The sequence below is a fragment of the Fukomys damarensis genome, unplaced genomic scaffold (assembly GCF_012274545.1).
Source record: "Fukomys damarensis isolate Sample0158 unplaced genomic scaffold, DMR_v1.0_HiC HiC_scaffold_22, whole genome shotgun sequence".
In the NCBI taxonomy this organism is placed as follows: domain Eukaryota; kingdom Metazoa; phylum Chordata; class Mammalia; order Rodentia; family Bathyergidae; genus Fukomys; species Fukomys damarensis.
In genome coordinates, this window is record NW_022900934.1 from 1,760,264 (window position 1) to 1,786,017 (window position 25,754).

The following is a 25,754-nucleotide window of genomic DNA, read 5'->3' on the forward strand; positions in this document are numbered from 1 at the left end:
CCAGGACTCCTGACGCCTGACCCTCCGGGATGGGGCGCGCGGGCTCTCGGGAGGACTCGGCCCCATGGGGCCTGCGTGCGCTTTGCCAGCAGGACACACAAATGGCAACGCGGGGCGCTTTTTGAAGAAGTTTATTAAGAGATTACACCAAAAGCATAAACAAATACGCCGAACTCCGAAAAAACAAAACAAACCAATAAAGATGTCTTAAAAAAACGACAAAAAAGTACTGTACTCACAAATAACAAGACGGATTGGACATAATAAATAGAAATGAAGTGATGACTTAAAACCTTATATGGAAACAGAAAAAAAGTCGTCTTTCTACAATTTTGAATGGGCGCCCGACGCCTATGTATAAAAACACTGGCAAAGTGAGAGAGAGGCTCGCTGCGACTCCAACTGTATGAGTACATTTAGGTTTAAGGCTGTCCCTGCGCAAGGTCCCAGGTCCCATGCACTTTCTAACGTGCAAAGTCCGAGGAGACCTCGGTCCAACATCAAACCCTCACGGGGGTTGAGCATTTGCGTGCGCATCAGTATGAATCTGTCAGCCCATCTGAAGATCATGGTCAGCACCTTCCAAATCCAACACAGACTGGATGAAGTCAGGAAACTAGGAGGAAGAATGAACAGCAATCCACAGACCTTTTGCATCTTTTCTGGCCTTCAGTAGACCGGAGTCATAAAGAGCACAACCATACTGCATGAGGAATTCAGTTTAGCGTAAGCTTTTCAAACATTCACGTAACAGAGAAGATATAATACAGTCAATGAAAAAGAATTGCTGGCATCACTTTTCCCCCACAAAATTACATAAAAGTGGACAAAACATTAAATAGACATTTTGTCATTAAATATATTAACACCAAAAATCATGTATAAATTAGGAAATAAATGTACAAACTATTTCACAAAGTGCTTTTTAAAATATATACACAACATTCAAGATATTCTTAATGTAAGACATTCCAGATTGAAATTTTGGGGTGATGAGTTTTTAAGTGTCCTTTTTCTTTCAAAAAGCATTAATACAGCACTTAAAAAAATTGACACATATACACATAAAAGGCATATTCCCAGATTGGCAAGGAATAAAAACTATCTTCACAGTTACATAAATATTTATCACTTTGAATGGGGAATTTTAGTCCCCAGTTGAGTTCTATAAAAACTAAGGAAAAGAACAAAATTGAGATGATTCCCTAAATGAAACTGCTAATACCTTTGTCATTAGCAATTAAAAACTATCATTTTTGTGATTTAATTTGGACACACATATTTTTCAAGCCCTTACCAGTTGTTAAGGGTTTTGTAGACCCTATGTGTACAAAATAAATACTTCTATGCCCATGTTTGTTGGTATCTGTCCCATAGAAGAGGAAAGAACATCCTAGGATAGGATTGGTAGTCAAAATACACAAAGCCTCTAATCAGCCTCAGTTCTTCATCTGTAAATGGGAATGGTACCTGCGCTGTATTTTCCAGGTGACTCTCATTATTAATTCAATCAACACCCCTGCCTACCAACAAAATAGCTTTATAAATTCTAAAGCACTCAACTCTGGATTAAAAATTACATTTGAGTTTTAAAACATAACTATTATGAGTTAAAGAAAAACATCTTCAATAGGCCTAATACATTAAGCATTGGATATATTTCATATTTTCCTGGTAGTTCTTGGAAATACATCAGCATTCATCAGAAGGTTTGTTTTTTTTAAGGAGTCATAGTAGATATGGTTTTATTATTCAAGTAAAGGTTGATCTAATATCCATGCTACTTATTAGTGGAAATAGAGGATTTTTAATTTGACTATTTTCCAAGTGAGCTACACAGAATTTATATGGCACTGAATGTCTTAAGGATGTAAAGCTTATTCAAATTTTATTATATAAAACTTTTAGTTTCCCTTCAAAAGAATATAGTAAGGTTTTGGGGATAATTTTTAAAAGTAGGATATGGATTTCAGACATCCCTATAAGAAAAGGGACACTTGCTTGGAGATCTGAACAAGTAGTAGGTCCTAGAAGAAATAATATGAAATAAAAATCTTGCCAACCATTTGGAAAACTTGGTATCAATACTTTAAGTTATTTCTGTTTAGGATTGGGCATTTAAAATACTCAGATCCTAAAAATGATGTACAGCTTAGCACAGGCCAAAGCTGAAACAGTTTCTGACGGCCCAGCTGGCAGAGAACTGCCATCACTCTTTAGCAACACAGCAGTCCGGGGCTCAGGTGAATCCCAGGAAGACGAACCTTTTAGAGCTCTCAATGATATAAACAGCCACTGTGGCAGGTGTGTTGCAGGTTCACCACCACTAGCCTAATCGCATGCTGCCCTCACCAACTCCTATTTATCTGGAATTGATCACTCTTCATTGCTAATACAAAGACATACACCTTTTTGGATAAACGGAATTAGTGAGAGCGCAAGCAATGGGCGAGCTCTGGAAATGGAGGTACGAAGCCTCTCCAGGTGAAGCACGTTTATCCTTGTCATGGAATAACAAAGACCGGCCTACAACACAGGCAGTGCCCCAGCCCCCATCAAGGCAAAGCAGAGGAGGCCAACCAGAGCTGCAAGTACAGTTACAGAAACGTCTACAACCCGGCGCGACACTGGCATGAGGAGAGGGAGAAGACCGGGGCTCTTGATGTAAATCATGGATCATGGAGTCTTTTATATACGTCCCATTTCTGGACACAGCACGGATAACAAGATGACCCCCAAAGGTAGCTAGGGAATCAAGAAGGGGTTGGGGGACAAAAAAGGGACAACCTCTCCACTGTATCAACATGTAATACTATATACAGCACCAAAGGTGTCACGCCATCGCAGCGCTGTCTCGCGCCAGTGGTGCACGCTCAATGTCATACCCAGCATGAAATGAGCACGCTTCACATGCAGACGTGGCATGGGGCAAAGGGTAACCAACATGTTACAATTCCTCTGAGCTGCTGCTGGCCCATCCGTCCCTGGGCACACAGGCTGCCACAAAGACTCCAACAAGAACGTTTGTCCCTTATTGCTGGTAATTTCCATACTGGCCCTAAAAGAGATCAAGACATAGATTACAAGTCTATGGTCCTGAGCAAAGGGACCATACCTAAAGGTAGAACGGACCCTTGTTTTCAGCCAACATCCAGGGTGAGCAATGGAAGGAAGGAGGCACAGGGGCAAGCAGGTGAATGTGAACTGGAGAGCACCACTTCTAGAAGCCACTCACCCATGCCTGGGGCTGATGCCTTAGAGCAGGGAAAGTCAAAGGGCTCCCTGCAGACTGGGCTCAGCTGGAGGCCTAAGCACACCTTATGCTTGCCCTGCCACAAAGGCAGGCTGCCCAGGCAGAGGCCAGGTGCTGAACTCCCATGGGTGACTCATGTGCAGCAGGGCAATGCAACTCTCCAACATGCTCAAGTAGGAAACGGGAACGGGGTGACCCGTGTGATAGGATTTAGTCGATACAAAATCTGAAGAACAGAACTGGAGCCCATGTCCAGCATGGCTGCAGGATAGGAGGCTGAGGGGATGACCTGACCCAAGGAGAAGAGCTGCTCCGCAGACTGCTGTAGATAAGGACACTGGTCACTCATCGCATGCCCCCTTCTGCTCGCCCCAACTGGCTCATCACCAGGTCTGCTGGGAGGAGGGAGAGCTGCTGGACTAAGCAGGAAGCCCGCGTGCGTCACAGGGCACATCCCCTGTATGGCTGGCCGTCCTCACTCTCAGAGTGGCCGCTGGGAGTCTTACGAGCAGAAGCAACTCAGGTGGGTCTTGCTGCGGCTGGCATCCATGGACAGAGCCGGGATGTGGCAGGCATCTGCTGGTGGGCCCGTGGGACTGTCACACACAGTGCATATGTCTGCAGCATCCTGGGTCTCTACTCACGGGTGCCAGGAGCACCGCTATCTGACGGCCAGACACATCTCCAGACATTGCCAAGTATACCCTGGGGCAGTGCTGGGCTGGCTGGCAGAGCTCTGGTGTTGGGGCTCCTTGTCTCACTAAGTTGGGCAGGAGCAGGTCTGACCCCACAGCCCACAGCTGCACTTGGCCTCCTAGATTGCACTAGCTTTGTATTCTGGGGTTAAATAGATGCTTTTCTCTCTAAAATGTATTGCTATGTCTTTTTTTTTTAGAGGTAGGCATAAACTTAGGGGTCTTCTGGTCCAGTCTGTCATTTGGCTGGAACCTTCACAAGTCCTTTTATAAATCCCAAAGGTGTTATTTCTGCACCCTGTGGAGGAGGCTTTCTGTCTCTTCAAAACCATGCTGGCAACTGCAGTTTTGGGACAGCTGTAGGCCGTGCCCTCCTGGCTTCTACATGTTGCTCCCAGGTAGGCGATGTTCCCGGTGCCCACCCAGCGGGCTAACCTCAGAACCCACCCTAACCTGTGGTACCAGCCCACATGTGGGTGGTGCAGCCCTGGCCGTGCCCAGCACTCACAAGGGGCCCCATGGAGCTATTTCTCTTCATGCCACACAGGCTTGCTCCTCTAAGTTCACCAGGGAGGACTGGACAGCTTTTATGCCATGTTGAAATCCAGACTTCTCACTGGCTTACTCTTGACCTTCAGGAGCAGGCTGAGAAGTAGCTTTTTACTGTTTTCCATGGTGAACAACCATGTTCAAGATGGTGCTCTGAAACTCCACCAGCTCTGAGCACCTCATGAACGCCTTTTACTGAGCACAGGGTGACCCTGGAGCAGTTGCCGCTTGCCAAACCAACATCTAAGAGAATTCTATCATTCACACCCATGCCCGTCCCTGAGCTTCCTTCCAGCTCTCTTGACAAATCTGCTACTGCTGGCTGGGAGTGGTGATGCATACCTGTAATCCAGCACTGGGAGGCTGAGGCAGGCGGACCACTGCGAGTTTGACGCCAGCCTGGGGTACATAGTGAGACCATCTCAAAAAACAAAGCCAAAGCTGGGTATGGTGGTGCACGCCTATAATCCCAGCACTTGGGAGGCTGAGGTAGGAGGATCGAGACCAGCCTGGACTACATAGTGAGTTCCAGGTCAGTCTCAACTACATAGTGAGACCCTGTCTCAAAAAAACCAACCAACCAACCAACAAAACTCCCCAAACAAAACAAAAACCAAAAACCAAACCAAAACAAACAACAACAACAACAACAAAAAAAACAAAGCCAAACCTGCTACTGCCCCAGGTAGTGGCATGTCCTCTTCCCGAGCGTGGCTTGTTCCCACTTTTGGGCCCCTGTCCCACTCAGAGCAGAGGGCAACTCCACGAGAGATCTGTGAAGCCCCGTGCCTCCCACTGCTCGCCTGTTCCTCACTGACACAGGAGGCTGCACTCCTGTCCACAAGGAATTCCTTTCTGTGGGCCCCTTTGGGACCTCGCCTGATTCAACCCTGGCAGATGGTTTCCTAGAGCCGCTGGGCTGACCAGTGAGAGCCCCTGCCCATCATTTCAACTCTGTGCCCTCTGCAGCATCTTCCTGCAACAGTCAGCACCTGAGAGTAACCTGCTGCCCTGCTTCCCTACCTGGACCGCCAGGTCCGTGCCGGACTTCCTCTGCTTGGCCCTCGTTCGATCCCTGGCCCCCAGAAGTCTGGCTCCCTCAGGTGAGTGACTACCTTCTTAACAGTAAGCTCTAAAAGCTCAGGGGCTGTGTCACCACCGTCCCAAGCACCCAGCAGAGACCCGAGGTGGGCCAGGAGCATAGTAAATGTTTGCAAAATGAATCAGCAGTCACATGTGCAGACCTAACGGTAAGTCTGGGGTATAAAAAGCCATCTGCCTGACTGAGGGGAGTATATATGAAGAGGTAATTTTAAAAAACCTTACAGGCTCAGAGAATTAACATTCTGGAAGGGGCCCTGGAAGCCAATTAGTTCCATTCCATTTTTCCTCATGACCATAGAGAAATCTTCACTATGTCTCAACAGACACAGCGGACGGGCACATGTGGAAACACCCAGAAAGCTTGCCTGCTCATAGCCGTAGGGGCGCTGCTGCTGGGCAGAGGGTCCTGTCTGCGACGCTCTGTAGCTTCCGTACTGCTGGCCTTGTCCTTGCTGGTAGCTGGAGTACTGCGAGGGGGCTCCCTGGGCAGGCCCTGGGGAAACACCAGGATCCAGAGGCATGAGCACAGCATCACAAACATGCCTATCCACGCAGCAAGAGAGCCATGCAGACAACAAGCCAGTCCTGTAAGGGCCAGCGTTGTGCCCCTTGCCACCGGGTGGCTGAGGCCTCTCCCCGCACACCTGGACCTGCTGCTTGCTCTTCTGGACTAGCTTGTATCAGTCACAGTGGATAAACATGTACTTTATGGGTCTCAGGGACTGAGGGGAAGAGGTTCTGTAAAAACTAAGTTGAAGGTGTTGGAAAGTATCAGCAAAGGTGAAGTATATTTTATTTACCCCCCGCCTCCCGTACTAGGGATGAACCTAGGGCCTTGTGCATGCTAGGCAAGTGCTCCACCACTGAGCCACAGCCAAGTCATTTTTAAAATGCTATTGTAATGGTTAGAACACTGAGCAGTCTTTCTTTTTTTGCAGTACCAACGATCAAACTCAGGACCTTGCCAGGCAGGCATGGCGCCCCTGAGCTACATCCCTGGCCAAATTGAGCAGTCTTTACCTGTGGTTTCCTCCTTCCCCACATATGGGGCCCAGCCTGAGAACTGCTCAGCTAGTCTGGGCTGACCCCAGCTCCTTAGTTTTCAAAAGCTGCTCTGGTGATGCTCAGATGCTACAGAGGCTGAGACTTAAGGGGCAGCGCTGCTTCCTCAGAGCCAAAGCTGATACACAGGATGGGGCCTGGGCTGTGGTTTAGAAAGATGTTAGCTCTTGGAGGGAGGCCCCATGCGGATGGATTTGCCTTTATCTGCCTTTATTTTCTTTAAACTACAATGTCTCAGCTGGGCGTGGTGATGCATGCCTGTGATCTCAGCACTCAGGCCACTGAGGCAGGAGGATTGCAGAGTTGGAGAGTTCTAGGCCTGCCTGGGCTCATACTGAGTTCAAGGCCACCCTGAATTACACAGTGAGACCAGTTTCAAGAACAAACATTTCAGGGGCTGGATATGTGGCTCAGAGGTAGACCCTGAGTGAGGCCCTGGGTCTCATTTCCAGCACCATAAACTAAGCCATTCTGGGCTCATCTCTGAGGGTGCTGAGGACTCACTAGCTCACTCCTGACGAGCTCATCTCCTGCTCATTCTGACCTATCTGGCAGGAGGCCTTTACTGAGCCTTTTGAGTGTCTTGTTATATAGTTCAGGCTGGCCTTGAACTCAAGGCACCATCGTGCCTCAGCTTCCGAGTACGAGGACCACAGGTGTGTGCCACCACACCTGGCTTTTACTGTACATTTTAATTTTTTTTTTTTTTTTGAGACAGGGTCTCACTATGTAGTTGAGACTGACCTGGAACTCACTACGTAGCCCAGGCTGGTCTCGGATTCACAGCAATCCTCCTGCCTCAGCCTCTCAGAGTGCTGGGATTATAGGCGTGCGCCACCACACCCGGCTCACTGCATTTGTAAAAACAGAGTCTTGATAAACAACTGAGGATGGCTTCACTCTTGATCCTCCTGCCTCAACTTCCCAGGTGTGCAGCATCACACGCAGCTCTTGCTGTGCACAGGATGTGCCGAGGGTCTGGGTGGGCAGCACGCAGAGGCAATGTGAGGAAGTGGCTGTCTTGGGAAGGACACACTGGCCCTGGGTTGCAGGAGCACCTGGAGTGCTGGCCCTGCTGTGGAGCTTCCCGGAACCACAAGGTAGGGATGGGGGTCTTTCCAGTGGGACAAGATCCCGAGAAGAGAGGACCGACAAGTTTAGAGCTCTGGCAAAGGCTGGCCTCAGAAAAGCTGGGTTTCTTTTCTGCTCATCTCTTGGTAAGGGGACAGAAGCTGAGGCCTGACAAGCACTTGGGCAAGGCACTGGGTGAGAGTGACACAGAGCCAGGTGCAGAGGATACCTATCTGTACCTGATCCCAGAGTCTCTTATTATTGCCAAGAAAAAGCAGCATCTCATCCTAGGGCTGGGGCAGGAAAAATTGTGCGGCACAGAAAATACAGATGTACTAAAGAAAAAAACCAAAACACAAACCAAAAAACCCAATGAAACAATAAAAAAACCCCGAAGGAACATAGGAGCCAATTCAAAGAGCTCCCAGGGGCCAAAACTGGAGCAACTTAACAAATTACAACCCCACATGTAAAATTAATATCTATGAATACATACTAAAACAAATAAATGGCTGAGCGGGCGGAAAGGACAGTCTCCTTGCACAAGAACTCCAGAGAATGTAAGGTAGATAACCCTCATGCAGGGCATGGTGACTCGCGTTGGAAAACAAATGGTACCTGGCCACATGAGTGTGTGCACTGGCCGTGCTAAGAAGCTCCTCCACTATTCTTCCCAAACCTGGGACCGAGCCCCAGGTGGAGAAAAACATCAGACAAACACCAATGAAGGGCATTATACAACATGCCTGCCTGACCCAAGCACCCTGAAACTGTCAAGGTCACAAAAGACAGGAAGGTCTGAGACACTCACAGACAAGAGAAGCCCAAGGAGACATGATGAGAAAGGTCGTGTGGGACCCTGGATCGGGACAGGGACAGAAAAGGACACCAGGGGGAAACTAGTGAGGTCTGAATGAAGCGTGGTGTTTAGGGTTAGCAATGTAGTAATGCCACCTTCTTTTTTTCTCTCATTGAGTTTATCGGTACATTTTAGGTATACAGTACAGTTACATTCATCATTGGGATCTTGTACCTCTACATGACAGGTCTTGGTTCTCCCCACCTTCTTATCTGACAGCTGCACCCTGGGAATGTGTGTCCATTGTGGGGGAATGGGGTGCTGGGTATGTGCCAACTCTGCACTATCCTTGCAACTGTTCTGGAACCTGAAACTATTCCCAAATGTTTACTAACCCCCACCTGAATGGAGTGTTCAATGTGCATGGTCCATGTGTGTGAGGGCACTGGGAGGGCTCCCCAAGGGAAGATGCGTTCTCTTACCATAGCCTTGCTGCTGCCCAGGGTAGCTCTGCTGGCTGGGGTACTGCTGCTGGGGGTATGTCTGCTGCTGGGCTGTGCCCTGCTGGTACCCGGCCTGTTGCTGGCTGTACTGGGAGTTCCCTGTGGAAAGAGGGGGCACAGTTCATTTCCAGCCAGAGAGGGTGGCTTGCTAATACCACTGAAGTGCAGGTAGCCATGGCGTCCCTAGACCATATCTGCTGCCTCAGTAACAGCAGCAGGTTTTTTTTCATAATTCAAATATTACATTTTCTCATTATTTTATAAAAACACAAGCCAGGGATTTAGCTCAGCGGCATTGCACCTGCCTTGCAAGCCAAGGTCCTGAGTTCAATTCCTTGTACCAAACAAACACAAATGAAGTGATTAATACAATTAAGACAAAGGCAATGACACTATTGGGAGCTGAACTGTGTCCCCCAAAGATGTGCTGAAGTCCTAGACTGGGAATGTGGCCCAACAGGGGTCTTTGCAGATGTGATCACATGAACTCGACCCAGTCCACACAAGGGGAAGTGTGGACACACAAAGAGAAGGCCATGTGGCCAGGAGGTAGAATGGGTGCTGCTGCTCCAAGCCAACGACCACTGGTGGCTCCCAAAAGCTGGAGAGGCTTGAACAGACCTCCTCTGAGCCCACTGCAGGAAGCAGCCCTGCTGACTCCCTGACCTCAGGCTTTGGGCCTCCAGAGTTCCAAGGGAATGGATTTCTGTTATTTCAAGATGCCCAGTTAATTGTCCATGTGATGGCGGCCCCAGGATACCAGGCAGCTCATAAGCACAAAGCAAGTCTGGAAGCAAGTGGATAGAAAGGGTGGTCAACAGCAGACTTGGTTGTGAAGAAACGTGTGTGTTCTAATAGAAATATGTGGTGTTTACTATTATTTAAGTTTTGGGCCGGGGACTTAGCTCAGCGGTTCAGTGGCCTGCCTTGCAAGTGCAAGGACCCGAGTTCAATCCCTGGTACCAAAAAAAAAAAAAACCCAAAAGTTTTATTACAGTAAAAGGTCTGTTGTCATGGATCCCTCTCAAAACACTCTCCCTCACTTGGAATACACTTATCCCATCGCTTCTGGCCACTTTCTGAGGCAGTTCTGGAAGTCCCCTTTTGTAGTGTTGTGGCTGCTACCTCAAAGTCCTGAAATGATTCAAATGTTTTTCTTTCATAGTCATTTTGACTTTGGCAGAGCAGGAGTTTGTATGGTGCCAGGCCTGGTGAATAGGTGAATCAGGACACACAGTCATGTTTTTGTTTTGTTTTGTTTTTGTACCGAGGAATGAACTCAGGACCTTGAGCTTTCAAGGCAGGCAGCAGAACCACTGACTGAGCTAAATCCCCAGCCATGGTAATATATATATTTTCTTGGTACTGGAGATCGAACTCGGGTCCTTGCGCTTGCAAGGCAGGCTTTGGAACCACTGAGCTAAATCCCTGGCCCCAAAAGTAATGTTTTTGTAAGCCTGCCTTTCCATCGGATGGCACTCGGCAACAGTATGGTTTTTTTATTGTTTTGTTTTGTTTTTTGAGACAGGGTCTCACTATGTAGTTGAGACTGCCCTGGAACTCACTATGTAGGTTCAGGCTGGTCTTGAACTCACAGCGATCCTCCTGCCTCAGACTCCTGAGTGCTGGGATTATAGGCATGTCCCATCACACCTGGCATCAGTGTGAGTTTTGATCACCCTTCATGAAGACATTCACAAAAGACAACTTCCAGAACTGCTTCAGAAAGTGGCAAGAATTAGTTGGGCAGGGCGATGCACTATGGAAGGCTGAGACAGGAGGATCTTAAGTTTGAGCCCAGCCCAATGAACTTGTTATTGCTTTTTTTGGGGTTTCTAGTCTACTCTGAAATTTAGGCTGACCTCAAACTGGAGGTGGATCTTTCTGCCTCTGCCCGCATGCTGGGAATATAGCCATGTGCCACCAAGCCTAGGCTCAAAAAAAAGAAAAGAAAAAAAAGGAAGTAATAAGAGCTATAGAGTGTGCTATTCATGTCCTAAGGCATGGACACGCACATCCCATCACCACGCCTGCCTTCTCCTTGTCTGTTGTTATGGCTTGTGTCTAGATGTCTCCCCACAGCCTCATGCGGTCACAGGTGAGGCTAGATCTAGAGTGTGTGCTGCTGGGATCAAGGATGTGATGCTGGGATTGATTCATGTTGCAATTGTAGGATTAAGGTTGCCCCACCTTGGATGTGAGTGCTACCCACAGGTAGCCTGGATAAGACAGGAGAGACAGAGGGTGGCTGCCTGTTGTGTGTAGCTGGCTGCTTGCTGCCTTCTGCCTGCCATGGACTTTTTCTCCTCTGCAATGTCTCCCTCTGCCAGGCCACCTAGCCCTGGAGCCAACCAAGTATGAACTGAAACCTCTACAAACTGTGAGCCAAATAAACCTTTCCAATTTTAACTTTGGTTGTCAGGTATCTCGTTTCAGTAACAAGCAAAGTAACTAAGACATCTGGCATACACCACAACATCAGGGATGAGCAGTAGTGTGGAGTCCCAGGCGAACCAGACACTTCCCTCAGGTCAGGACACTTACAGACAGCTTGAGTAATGTACCTCAACAGGCCCCAGAGCATCTGACACAATGACGTTCATGACAGACATCAGGCTGAGGGCACTGTTCCAGCCCTTCCCTGTCATGGAGTTTTTCCTTAGAGCTCATGTGATACACGCCAGGGCTAAGGAAGGCAGCTGCTTCCCGTCTGGTGAGGGTGCTGGCAGGTGGGGAAAACTTAAGAGGGCTTAGGTTCATTTTCTGAGAGAAAATGCCTTAATTCTTATTTCTACATATGTAATATTTGACAGCATCCATGCTAAGAGCCTCACTGCAGAGAACACTCTGGAGAGAGACATCATTGAGGAAAACAATAAGCAAATAACCAAGACTTTGGAGGGGCACTAACTGTTCCGAAATCTCGTCTCCAAGTCTTCTGGTAGGCCCGAGGGAGACTACTGGAGAATCAGGGCGCAGGTCAAGCTCCACGCAACTTCTAAAGCGTCTTTACAGACATCCACACAGAAGTCCTGTCCTTCGCTGCCTTCCAAACAGGCCCAGCTCTCTCAAACTGCAAAGCATATGCTGGGCTCCTGCATCTGCCTGGTCCAATCTCAGGCTCAGGAGGAGTGAGGGTGGGGTGGGACCTGCACAACTGCATCACACTGGCTCCTTACAAACCGAGCCCCAGGGACAGCAATGCACGTGGAAGTCTCAGGAGGCCAGAGGTGGAAAACCAGTACCTAAGAGTCCATTTCTTACTCTACCTTTCTGGCTAGAACTTCCCTATTCTATTCTAAAGCTAGGTCTTAGCAATGCATTGTTTTTGTTGATGTTGTTGTTTTGTCTTTTTTTTTGTGTGTTTTGAGACAGGGTCTCACTTTGTAGTTGAGACTGATGTGGAACTCATTATGTAGCCCAGGCTGGTCTCTATCAGTGATCCTCCTGCCTCAGCCTCCCGAGTGCTGGGATTACGGGTGTGCGCGACCATACCCAGCAGCAATACATTATTAAAATGACAGCTTCACTGAGACAGTTCACTTGGGAAGGTTTAAAAACCTGCCAGGGAAATTCAATTTGTGGTTACAAAGAGTAACGAAGCTAATACGCACTCTCATTCTGGTTGAATTCCTCCCACGGGTGTGAACTTTCAAAAAATTTATCTGAATCTTTCTCATTATCTACCACCTAAGAAATTACCTTTAACTCCCTAACTTGTGCTTTCTCAAAATCCAGTGCCAGCTCCAGCAACTGATGGGCAAATGAGGTGACGCTGTGAGCAAGAAGACACCAGGTAACTGAGGACGCACCGGTCACACTTGGCCAAGTCCTAAGAAATGTCCAAGGCAACACCGGGCGACGCAGGCCTCCAGAGAGTGCAGAAGGCATGGACAGTTCTATCCTCAGTGACAGCCAATAATACCTAATACTTTTTTTTTTTTTCTTTTTGAGTGGTAGGGCTTGAACTCAGGATCTTTGCATTTAACTGCATCCTCAGTGTCTTGTCTTTCTGTCTCTCTCTCCCCCTCCCTCCCTCTCTGAATTTTGAGACAAGGTCTCTAAATTGCTAAGTGGCCCAGGTTGGGCACAAACTTGCAATCCTCCTCCTTTAGCTTCCCACAGTGCTGGGATATGAGCACCACCATGCCCAGCTTGCTACTTTTAACCTTAACTTCTGAAGAGGCCTATAAATTCTTGCAACTCAGAATTGTAAAAATGCACGCCAAACAAACAAAAAAACCACACACCTTCAAGACACAGAGGCCAGTCCACCCCTGCACTGACTGCCCAGTTCCATCCCCTCAGCCATCTGTAACTGCGCTGTCTGGATTCTTGGGTACTCTGCAGTTCTGTGGGGAGTGTGGGCATCCATGAATGTATGTGTGTGGCCTTACATTCCCTAGGTTTTACACCAGCGGTGGATTCAGACACCCTGACCATACCTGGCTTTGGCAGCATACACCCCATGGCCACCTCAGGAGGGGCTTGGGCTCTGTCCAGGCTGCACTACCAAAGCTTTCTGGTGTCAGATCTGGGTCTCCCCCTTCCAGGGCACATACCCGCCCCCCCCAGCTCCACGGCACACCTGGTGGGTGCCTAATGCTCCTGCCTGGCTCACCTGACCCCACCCTGGCCCTCCCTGCCTCTAGTCCTCTGTGGCCAACACCCTCTTGCTCTCTGAGTCCTCCAGGCTTCCCACACGTGCCACATACCATGAATTACATGACCAGGTGCTCAGGAGCCGTGGGTTGCTGGATCCACTGCTGTAGAAACTTTAGGAATTTCTTTATACTGGCCTCAATCTCCCCTCTAACCTCCTCTGCCCAGCAACCCCGCAGCATATCTCTGAAGACCTGTCCCTCAGTTTTCTCAAAGCACAGCATTCCTAGCCCTCTCACTTGACAGACTAGCTTGTGATAGATGCCGGGCAACAGGCTGTGTTGCCTGTGCACACGAGTTTCCTGTCCTGAGGTCTAATGAACAAAATGACAGGACACAATACTTCTGGAAGGAAATCGTCCATCTACCACTTGTCAGAGGGTTACTAAATTTTTTAGCAAACTCATCAGTTATGGAAAGGGAGAATATGAAGCTCCAAATGTGAGTACAAAAACGTGTGCTTCAAATGTTAAAAGGCTGAGAACGCATCCTAGGTCTGTCTGTCAGTCAGAGGGCTGGGATGGGCAGCTGGTGTTCACGATGCCACTCATGCAGAGGCTAAGCTGTGATGCCTTCCAGGAGAGGAAGGAAAGAAGCGCCCAGTTAACTGAGCTCAGCTCGGTTTGTACAATTCCCAGTGCTGGGAATTCTGTACCGTTATGTAAATATGGTTTGTATCTGGAACATGACATTTACCCCAGAGTTTTGTTTTGTTTTGTTTTTTTGCACCGGGAAGAGAACTAGAGTCCTTGCACTTGTGAGGCAGATGGTGGAACCACTAAGCTAAATCCCCAGCCCCCGTTAATGTAAATATGCAGAAGATGCTCTTTGCAATTAGCTCCTGCAAGGTTTCTTTCTTCAAAATTTTTTTGGTAAAATTTATCTATTTTTAATTTTTTCCTAGTTCTATTCAGGTATGTTTCTGGTGTACCATGTGATGTTCTGATAAACACACACTGAGGGTAGTCTATTTCTTCCCAGGACGCTGGGACTTGCTAGCTTAAAAGCAAAAGCTTTACAGATACAGCTCTTAAATAGCCCAAATAAGCTGGTCATTGGCCAGGCCTTCATGCCTGGTGAGCTCACTGGCAGCTCTGCCTGCTGAGAAGGGCCCCCGTGAGGACACGGCTCAGAGCTGCGGGGCGCTGAACCCGCCTAGAACCCATGCCTCCTGAGCCTCTACCAGACGTGCAGCTCCTCTTCCCAGGGCCACTGGTCCTCGTCCCCTTCAGGAAAGGGCGCCACCTGGGAGGCTCGGGAGGGTCTTGTGCAGTGACGGAAAGACCATCGTCCTCCTCCTGCCTCTAGGGGACCTGCCCTTTCCCCATCAGACCCAAGGCCCTCAACCTGCTCATGCTCTGGAAAACTGTGTGGTGGGGCCAAGCCGGGCCTTGGCCCAGGGCCCCAGGCCAGGAGAAGCCCTAGAGAAGCGCATCTGCTGGGGCAGACGCCAGGCCGAGTCGGCTCACGTGACTGTTTTCAGGAGCAAAAACAAAAGCAGGTCCAACTTTCCCTGCAGAAGAACTGCGCCTGAACCCAGTTCCTTGTGTGGCTGTGCAGAGGGCTGGTTTGTCCTCCCACCTCTTTGGCAGGGTCACAGCTGCAACCCACTCTTGTAAGAACCAACAGGAAAGGGGGAACCACATAGTCCCCCTGCACCATAGTAGGTGAGAGGCGGGATAAAAATCCTACCCGTTCTCAAAGATGAGCCGACACTTAGGGTGTCAAGGTACCTGTGCGTGATTTCATTTCCAGACCCCTTGGATATTTCTGTCCTCTGTGTTTCTATTCAGCCACTGGTTCCTAACCCAGCCAGGGCAATGGCCAGGTTACTATGCCTCCTTCTAGGACGAGCAGGACCAACAGCGCCGTGTCCTCACAGGCCAGCAGACTGGCATCTGCATGGTGGGTGACTGCCAGGCTGAAGATGTAAGGGACGAGACCCCACCCCCGCAAAGGGGTGCAAGTGCCAGTGAGAGAACTGAGAGGCGGCCGAGAGATGACCACAGGGCCGGGGATTTGGCTCAGTGGTTCCGCTGCCTGCCTTGTAGGTACAAGGACCCTAGTTCAATGCTCTGTACGGAAAAAAAAAAGAAATGGCCATAGCGGTGGTGAGCAGCTAAAAGCCATCCTTGCTGTGTGGACACAGTGTGGCAGTTCCTCCAAAAGTCAAGCAGGACTACCCGTGTGACCCAGACCCCAAACATTAGAGCGCAGGGTCAACCCAGACGCCTGAAGCTTGAGCTACAACAGCTAAAACATGGAAGCAGCCTGAGTGCCGCTGGACAGATGAATGGAGAGCAAAATGGGGCCCATACACATGACGGGGCAGTAAGGGTTCAGTCTCGGAAGAGAGGGGAGACGCCAGCCACAGAGGACCCTGATCCCACTCAGGGTCCCAGAGCAGCCAAACTCCCAGAGGCGGAGGACAGAGCTGGGTGCTGGTGTGGAGAGTGGGACGGGAGGCCTCTCACCAGGACAGACTCAGATCTGCACAAGGCGGAGTTCCAAAGACGGCACCATGGCAGCTGTACAGGAAGGCACGCATGCCGCGTGTCCCTGGACTCTCCATGTAAAAGCGGCTGAGATGATCAATCGCATCCTGTGGGCTTTTTAACATGTTCACAACAGGACTGTAACCTGTACGTCTGATGTCAGGAGGCTCTGAACCACTCGTGGCACATGCATGGCCGTCCCCTCGGGCAGCATGGGACAATCTCATCTGGTGACACAAGCTGCCCAGGGACAGTCCTGTACATACGACGGGTAGTACACCAGCAGGAACGTGTTAACCACAAATAATTTTAAAAAGTCATTGAAAATGTTGCATTTCCAAGCCATCTGCCACATTTATTGTTTGTCTCTCTTCACGCAGCTTCTGTAGTAACCTTCACGCTTCCCCCGCTACGGACACCCAGACCAGCAAGCCTGGCCGGAGGCAGCTGAGCTCACAGCCCTGAGCTGACTGCCAGTCTGAGGGGTCACCCTCACCCACAGGGCTGGAGCTGGCAGACACCACCAGCTCCACATCAGTCCCGGGGTATACCACTGGGGTTCCAGCACGGTTTGCACCAGAGACACAGGCAGGGCCATGGATCAGGGCTCTGGCTTGGAGAGCCGGCTCACTGTACACGGCTACCTCACCCCCCCATCCCCTAAGCACCACCAGGGTCCCTCTGGGGGCTGAAGCCTCCAAAGATGTGCTTTATTGAGCTGGCACTCATTTGCAGAAATGCCAGGGCCCACCCGATGCACCACACCAGCCACACATCTCCTTTGCCTGGCTCAGAAGGGCTGTGGGGCTGCCTTTGTGCCCACTGAATGCCGAAGTCTGGATGGCCCCAGGTGGGACAGCTAGAGCAGATGGCGGGGCCGGTCCCCACGGCCGTCTGAACCTTCTTCCGTTTCCCAACACCCACTGGCAAGTGGGACCCAACACAGCCTGGCATGTCCAGCTTTTTCACTATGCTGACTGCTCTGTCTGCACATATGACCTGTCAGCGATTCAGGTAAAACTTACTGGAGGTAGGCAATGCTCGCTCCTAAGAGTGCGGTGTCTTAACTGCTGCACGTGCTGTTACGCGTGCAGTGCAACTTGCAGCCCTCGCGCTCCTTACCCCCCTCGTAGTAGTGCTGTGTGGACTCCTCGAACGAGCGGTCGTAGCTCTGCTCCGTGTAGGATGACTGCTGGTAGGCGTAATCGCCATGGCCTGCAAGAAGTAGGTGACCTGTTGGTGGGGGCCCCTCACTGCCCAGGTCTAGGCAGAGATAGCCAAGCCATGGGACAGGGCAGGGAGGCCAGGCCAGGGATGAGAGCAGAGCTGGACAGAAGCCCATTCCTCAGGCGGCTGTGCACCTAACCTCTCCAAGCCGCAGCTTCCTTCCTCACTTTAAAATGCAGACGTCACTTCCTGTTCCCAAATTATGTGAGGCTAAGTTACAGTTTATGGAGAGGATCACATCTATTCAAAGCCTGCTTCGTGACAGCACCAGCTGCTCCCTTCTTGTCCCTGCCTGGCTTCTTTGGGGAGTTTCCAGGCAGGGGGTGCCATGACCCACCAAGGGGCCCTCAATGCGAGGCACCATCACCTCCCAAGGACACCACTTGCCCTGCAGCTGGTCTCTGCCATCCCCCCATCAGCCAGTGCAGCTGTGCACCCCTACCTCACACTTGCTGATGCCCAGTGTGCTGCATCCTCAAGGGAGCCCCATCCTTTTTTTTCTGGTACTGGAGATTAGACCCATATCCCCCACACAGAGCTACACCCTCAGCAGCCCTTTTAAATTTCTTGTTTTGTGACAGGGCCTTGCTAAGTTGCTCAGGTGGGACTTGAACTTGGATCCCTTGTGACAGCCTTCCAGAGTACTGAGCTTACAGTTCTGTGCCACCACGCCCAGCTTGGAAGCACCATCTTTGTCTCCTGAAGTTGTCCATCTTCCCAGACCATTTTAAGTGCCACATCCACACATCCTAGGACATTTTAAAGATGCCTCCAAGGTGAGAAGAAAGCAATCTGCAGAAGTGACAACGAGCGGCCAGGAGGCAAGGGCTGCTAGACATGGACTTGCAGGGTCAGGCGGGGTCTGCCAGCTTTCTGCACACCCTTCTCTGCCAGTCTGGCCCCATCTTGCTGAAAGGTTTGCCTCTGCCTACTACAGGGGTCACTGTCCCTGCCAGCATTCTGGGGGAAGGGAGGAGCCCCAGGGAGGGAAGCTTTCTGTGGAAATTAGCCCTCATCCTGACCCCAACGTGGAGGCAAGGGGCACTTGAGAGGGTCTGCAGTTGCTATGTCAGGGGATGCGGCTCTAGATGCCTGAGGAACAGTGAGCCAAGGGCTCGCATGCATGCTCACCATCCGGGTAGTACTGCTGGCTCATCGGCTCCGAGGCACCCTGGCTGTGGCTGTACTGCTCACTGTAGTACTCCTCTTGGCCCAGGTACTGCTGGGAAGAGCCTGTGGGTGGACACGGCACTCAGGACACTGGCGGCTGGGAGGCTTCACTCACACAGGAGCACCCCACACAGCCACTGAGGCAACTGGGCCTCCTCTTTTCCAATGCCCAGCCCTGAAACACTCTGTACTTTGCACCTGGAACAATCACCAGCCTCCCATGCTCCCAACACCCACTCCCCAAAGACATCAGACCCATGCTTGTCCCCACCAGGAACTCTAATAGCAAAACCCCTCAGGTTGCCAGTACCCTACTTCACCTTGAGATGTGAACCTCACAACCCTCCAGTTCAATAGAGAAACCTGCGCACTCCGGCCCTGCACACCAGACTGCAGTCAGGCGAACCGTTGTGCTGGCCGGGTGCACCGGCAGGCCTCACCTTGCTGGGAGGCCCGGTAGGGTGCCATGGGCCGCTGCCCCATCATGCTGTTCCCCTGGCCACCCTGGCCCATCATGGCGATGGATGACTGCCCCTGGTAGTGTTGGCTTCCGCTCTGCGCTGAGTTGTAGTGTGATGTGGCCGCTTGCTGGTGCATCATGGAAACTAGGAGACAGGACAGAGACCCCCAAATTGTCCTGAGGAGGCTGGGGGAGCGGAAACCCTTGCCCTGTCTTTCATTTCCCCTTCTGCTGCAAGCCTGACTCCCTTCTTCTTGGCTGACTCTTTATTATTTTCTCAGGTTCCCCATGAGAAAATCACCCTGGACTCCAAGTCACAGCCTCAACAACACAAGCTGTGCCCATGGCCCATGTGTGGTCTGACACCCCCTGCACAACCGTTTTAAATGTACCGATGCTGGGACCTTAGAGGCAGCTTCGGTGGGACAGCCTGGGGCTCCCACGGCAAACAAAAGCACAAGCGACCCCTACAGTTCCCCACCAACCTGGGCCCAGGAAACTCTGTCCCCTTCTTCCTAGAGCTGGGCCCGAGACGAGTCACCCTGTCCACATGTGCCACCAAGCTCAGACACTGCCAGAGCAGTACAACAGTAGGACAGGAACCATGTAAAGGTTCTAGTAACCATATTGAAAATTTGAGGCTGGGCATTGTGGTGCACACCTATAATCCCAACACTTGGGAGGCTGAGGCAGGAGGATTGCTGTGAGTTCAAGACAGCCTGGGCTACATAGTGAGAGTTTCAGGTCAGTCTCAACTACATAGTGAGACCCTGTCTCAAAAAAAAAAGAAAATTTGAGTAAAACACCCAGGGTGAAATCAATTTTAGTAATACGTTTGATTGCAGCTAATACTTCAAAAGTAAATTTTTAGCATTTTGGGTAAATGACCTGCGAATTGGTGGCTTTACTGCTCAGGGAACACCACATCAGGACCTGCAAATCCCATGTTCTCCATGCTGTGGCCAGACAACCCTGCTTGAGGGTTCCAGCCTGGTATCCACCAAGCTTCATCCTTTCCACCTTTGATGCCGCCAGGTAACCCCTGCATAAGAACGACTCTGCCCCACCTCTGAGCCCAGTGCTGTCCTTCGGACCCAGCCTTTCCTTGGAGTCCTCCCTCAAGCCTCTGTGAGAAACAGCGGGGGCGGCAGCACTGCCTTGGGAGAGGCTACCACACTACGTCTCGCTCTGCTCTGCTCTGGTGCTATCCACAGGTCCGCACCTCGGGGGCCTCCTGTGAAGCCTGACTTTCTGAAGGTCCTGGCGCCAGGCCATGCTCCCTGGGCTGTGTGGTGGCAGAGCAGGTAGTACCTGGGTTGGACTGCATGTTGATGTTGGTCCGAGACACATAGTTGCCGATGGCTCCTTGGCCCTGCATGGGGACACTCTGCGAGGCAGGTCCTGAGTGGCTATAGCCAGGCGCAGTGCCATGGCCACTACCCGACATGCTCATGGAGGTCGTAGGAAGCGTGCTCTGTGCTGTCTGCTGCATGGACACATGGTTTGGACCTGCGGGAGTCGGGTGGGGAGGGCATCAGCGGCCAGGTCACCACCTCTGGAGGTGAAGATGCCCAAGGCTTCTTCAGGTTTAGAGAAGGGAGGCTAACCCAAGGTCAACACACCGCAAGTGAAGTAATGATTAGCTGATGAATGTGAGGACACACACACACTAATTAGATACAAGACGACCCACATGCCTGTCGTTAAACTGCTCTTAACAGTTTCCAATCCACTAGGCATGGTAGCACACACCTGTACTCCTAGAGATTAAGGCAAGAGGATCACAGTTGGAGCTCAGCTTGGGCAAAAAAAAAAAAGAAGCAGCAGCAGCTAAGAATTTAGCTCAGGCTTGTAGTGGGGGTGGGCGTGGGGCAATCCAAAGACAGTAACAATTCTTTCTTACTAGAAACCCACACGGTGCATCTGAAGTGAGCATACCTGACTGTGACAGTGTTTGAACAGAGCTGGGCTAGAGCTTCACTGAGTCTTCACGCTCCTACCACCTTGCACTGTGCCCAGCCGCGGAAGCTGCCCATTGACCTTGTTAATGGGAATGCTCCCTGCTGCAGACTCACCATTGCCAATCTGGCCTTGCATGAGGGAGGCCGGGGGCAGGCCAGTGCTGATGGCGTCGCTGAGGCTGCCCTGGGGGTGCAGGCCCTGGCTGGAGCCGCTCTGACTCAGCCCTCCGGGGCCCAGGTTCATGTTCTGGGTTGGTGGCTGCAGGCAGTGGGAAGGTTAGGGGAGCACAGTTAACTCAGAGAACAACTGCCACAAGCCACCCCAGGGATTTAAGGCCCATGAGATTTGCGCTACATTCACAACCAGCTGTCGTCAGGCCCATCTGCTACAGCCACGTCACACTCAGCAGGGTGGCCACAGTCACCAGGCCAAGATGGAGATGGTAAGGTGGTCCATACAGACCTTCAGAACACAAACAAGAGCTAAGTTTCTCTGCACATTTGGATGCTAAAGGCTGGTGCCCTTTCTGGGGTGAAAGGGGCTCCTTCATGGCTGCATCCTGCAGTTACCTGCCAGGCACCTCGACATCCACACCCCCTCCATGTCTCAGGGCCTCTGCATTAGCTGGCTCGCTGCTCTCATGTCTCTGTTCCCCCAAGGGCACTCCCATCACAGGACATAGCAGGGAGGAGCAAGTACAGGTGGCCCTCAGCCCCTCACTTCTAGCTCTAGGTCTGTCTACACCTGGCCACCAAAAGAAAGCGTTAGCAGATCTGCTGCTCCAGAAGAACTGGATCTAACAGGTCAGTCAGCTGGTTTCACTTTCTACGCTAATGAAACTCATCCTGGCAGAAAATGTCACCATTTCCACGGGAACCAGTGGTACTGGAAAAGTGAGCCGCCCCTGGTGACACATGTGTCCTGAACCTCACTGCCAGCCATGGTCAACCTGGGGCTGGTACCTTTCTGGTCTGAGCTTTCCTCAGCACAAGGAGGCCAAGGCTGCAGGTACAGGACTGCTTCATAGTAAAAACTTAATTTGAAGAAAATGCACTTGAAAAATCAAGCAGAAAATAAAACAATGATACTGACACCTGAACTGCACTGGGGGTTTCCCCTTTCAGACCTGCTTACGGTCACAGTGCATGTGCATGGGCCATAACTGTTCACACCACGGGGAGAACTTATAGTGATCCAGCCTAGGTTTGATCCCTGAACCACAAGGAGGTGGGGGTACAACCAACAAGAGCTCCTCCCACTCTGCTTGCCTGCCCAACACCCACCGCCCCCCACTCCTAGTGGGCTCGCCTCTCTGTTGAACTGCTTGAAGGCCTGGTCCAACTCATCCACCTCAGTCTTTCGCTCCCGCGTCATGGGAGGATCATGTCACCATCCCCACGCCCACAGTCTCTGGTATGTCCCCTGGTATGTGGTTCTGTGGGTCACTTTCCTACTTGAGGTGACATGCTCAAAACCTGGTTTGTGGCACAGTCTGATCCTTGCTGGTAAGAGGGGAGCCCCGGTTCCCCAGCTGGCAGGTACTCACGGCAGGGAGCAGGGACTGCATGTTCTGGTTGGAGTCTGCTATGGTAGCCAGGTAGACCAGGTTCCGGTGCAGTATCTGCTGGTACCTATGGTGGAGTGCGTCCATGAGGCAGGGACCTCAGCCAAAGCCCACCCAGGACAGTGGCCCCACAAGATACCTAGCCACAAACAGGCACATGGCAGTACTCAGTGGGCCAGGGATCCAGCTGAGTCCCCAGCAGGCTCCTGTCCTGTGACAATTCTAGAAAGACACTGAAATGGGGCCAGAAGGGAGGTGGCACTGGATCTGTTCAGAGAATGAAGGTTGGAGGACAGGCCACAAGAAGGCAGGGCCTGCATGTGACAGAGGAGAGGCTAGGGGACAGAACCCTGCTCCAGCAGAGCCAGGCATCAGGCTGACTCCATGGTGCCAGCCACTGTGAGAGGCATGGAAAAGAAATAGGAATGGTCTGGGGGACCCAAGGACTTCTGCACGTCACACCCTGGGACCCAGGCCACTTACATACGTCAAAGGTCCAGTGTCTCTCACAAAGGTCACCCTGGGGAGGGACAGCCTGAGGTCCCTCTCTACTTCCTGCCTCCTCGTATACCTATCGACCAGCACCGCCTACGCCATGTCCTGGCAGGCCCAGGCGTCAGTGAGGTCCCACCTGGAGATGCTGGCCGTGCATGGTGCGTCCACGACTGGCCATGGAGCTGGGCCTGTGGCCGCCTGGCCTCCCCAGCACTCCTCCCCTCCGCCATGCCCTTCAAGCTGCTCCCACTCCTGGCTACAATGCTTCCACTTCATCTGAGGCAGGGAGGTGCTCAAGGGTGCATCTGACCTGGGCTCCTGACATGGATACACACGGGTCCGCGTCCCCAGTGCTGGGAGAAGGTGGAGCACGCTGCCAGGACGGGCAGCTAACTCACTGTGTGCACTCAGCCGTCTTGCCCTTGCTCTGGTAGTCCAGGATGCACTGGATCAGGTGGTGGTTCTCGTCCAGCATCTGCAGGGGACGACACAAACGGGGCACACGTGTGGTCCCTCAGGGGCTTCCTCAACATGGCCCAGAGATTCAGCCAGTTCACAGCAAGGATTTTGGGACCCTGGGAGCCATGGCTGCCTTGGTGGCTGCGGTGACTGGGGGCATCCTGGGCACCACACTCTTAGAGTGACAGCCCGCTGGACCTGAGACCAGGTGGGGGCCTTCCCCAGAGCCACTCCTGGCCACCTGGCAGACCCCCCAGGACCCTGGGGTGGGCTTGGCCCCATCCACAGGCCGGGCTGACTCCCTCGCCCTCTGAGGTCAGGTCCTGGTGAGGCAGCCGCCACCTGTCCCTGGTCCCTGCTGGCAGGAGGCTGTCCCTGATGGGGCAGTGTCCTCCCCGGCTGCCCACCTGCACTAGATGGTTGTGACATCAATCAGGTTTGGGAAGGGCAGGTCTTCCCTGGTGCTGGGGCCCCACACCAATCCCAAAGTCCCCACGTGGAGGGTAAGGCAAACCCTCCAATCACAGCTGCATCGGGGGGGGCACCAGGGCACACAGGACACAGGGCACTCATGTGCACCCCTGTAGGGCCCCGGAAGACCTCTCAAGAGGCTGCCACTAGCCTGGGCTGGTGAGAGGAGCAAAGGGGATGGTGCTGCTGGTGGAAGGGGCTGCAGGTACCCAAGCTGGGCACAGGAAGTGCAGGTGGGACCAGGACTGTGTATGACCTGGATCTGGGGCCAGCAAGCTGCAGCCCCCCGCCAAGCCATGAGCTCAACACGAACGAGGCAGGCAGAAGGAGCAGCCCGCATCCCGGGGAGGGTTGGGGAGGGAGGCATGCTGTGCTGTGGGCCTCTTGCCGGCCCAGCCGACCTTGCTGAGTTCACAGGTAGGCAGGCAGACAGACATGCAGATGCCCTAAGCTGGGCCAGGGCTCTCTGAGGGGACCACAGGCTCTGTGTCCAGGACATGGACAGCAGGCCCTCACTCCTCCAGGTGCTCTGTGGAGCCATCACTGCTAGGATGTGGTCCAAACCACGGATCCTTGGGCCTGCCCTGCCCAGGTGGCTCATGGCCTGCAGTGTCTAAGAGGTGCAGGGCTGGCTCTGCAGAATTCCGGCACACTTCTTAAATCTAGGTGTCCGAGGACCCCATGTCCACAGATCCCCAGAGCTGCCACTGCACCCTCTGGCATGTGCTGGGTCCAGTGGCCGGCAGGGTACAGGAGGCAGGCGAGAAGATTCCCTGGGAGCAGCACTAGAACAGCATGGGAGACTGAGTTGGGTGACAGGGGGCAGGAGGCGACGGGAGGACATGGCTGTGAAAAGTGTGGTAGGCCCTAGGCAGTGTGACTGAGCCCATCACACGCCGCCCTCTTGTCCACAGAGGCCTGTAGTCAGACCCTCTCACAGAAAGTGCTGGTGCCTGTCACCTCCACCACACCGGTCATCTCAACGCCAGGAGGTCTCCCCAGGCAGTGACTCTGTAGAGGGTGGAATCTCAGCAGCTGGGATGGAGGGACTGGCCTACCTGCCCTGGCCGCTTGGGCTGCCGACACCTCCCTCCACCTCCCTTCACCTCCCATGTCTACCCTTGGGGTCCAGTTTCTCTCCCAAGTGTCAAGATGCGGAATTCAGCTGGGCCAGCCTGAAACAGGCAACCACCAGGGGGCGCTGCCAGCTAAATGCTAACTGTGAGCCCACCTGTCCATAGGTGAGAGTGGTTAAATATGCAGGCAGATACCCTGGCCTAGGTTAACACCACATTTGGGCTGGGCACTGAACTGCCAGTCTGTCCCATTGGTCAGCTGTACCAGAGGTGGTACAAATGGGCCTAATCACTTTTATGGATCTTTTACTAATAAAAATGAGAGTCCTACACATACCACTGGTGGTTCAAGCCACCCAGGCAGCGAGACATTCAAATGATGGACCCACCGTGAACATGTTAACAGAGGGAAACAACCTCAAGAGCCTTTTTCTGTTCTCTGACGCCACCCTAAAAGGCTTCTTGGTACTACTCACTCCCGGGAGGGGTTCTCTCCAAGGGCACAAAGCAAACACCTTAAATGATCCACAAAAGGGAACACCAGGCAGTCAGTGATGGGATTACTAGAGCAAATTATGTTGTAATTGTAGGATGGGCTTTGCCCTGCCCTAACAGTGCTTTGTACGCTTGGCAAGAACAAGGAGATGCTGTACCCTTGCCATGTTTTTTTTTTTTTT

The 25,754-nt window shown here is 51.9% G+C and overlaps 1 protein-coding gene across 4 annotated transcripts in view; it reads right to left on the minus strand.

Moving 5' to 3' along the window:
- Positions 1–3,031: 3,031 nt before the first annotated feature.
- Positions 3,032–25,754, minus strand: part of Ss18l1 (SS18L1 subunit of BAF chromatin remodeling complex) — a 23,125-nt gene continuing 402 nt past the window's right edge. The window contains exons 2-11 of one of the 4 annotated variants that reach the window (XM_010637670.3): positions 23,470–23,546; positions 22,559–22,643; positions 21,126–21,270; positions 20,362–20,559; positions 19,031–19,195; positions 18,552–18,653; positions 17,316–17,408; positions 9,016–9,135; positions 5,967–6,094; positions 3,032–3,058 (exon numbers count right to left, since the gene is read on the minus strand). In XM_010637670.3, coding sequence (XP_010635972.1) covers positions 3,032–3,058; positions 5,967–6,094; positions 9,016–9,135; positions 17,316–17,408; positions 18,552–18,653; positions 19,031–19,195; positions 20,362–20,559; positions 21,126–21,270; positions 22,559–22,643; positions 23,470–23,546 — 1,140 coding nt within the window. The other 3 variants (XM_010637684.2, XM_010637678.3, XM_033766959.1) reach the window with 3 other exon arrangements.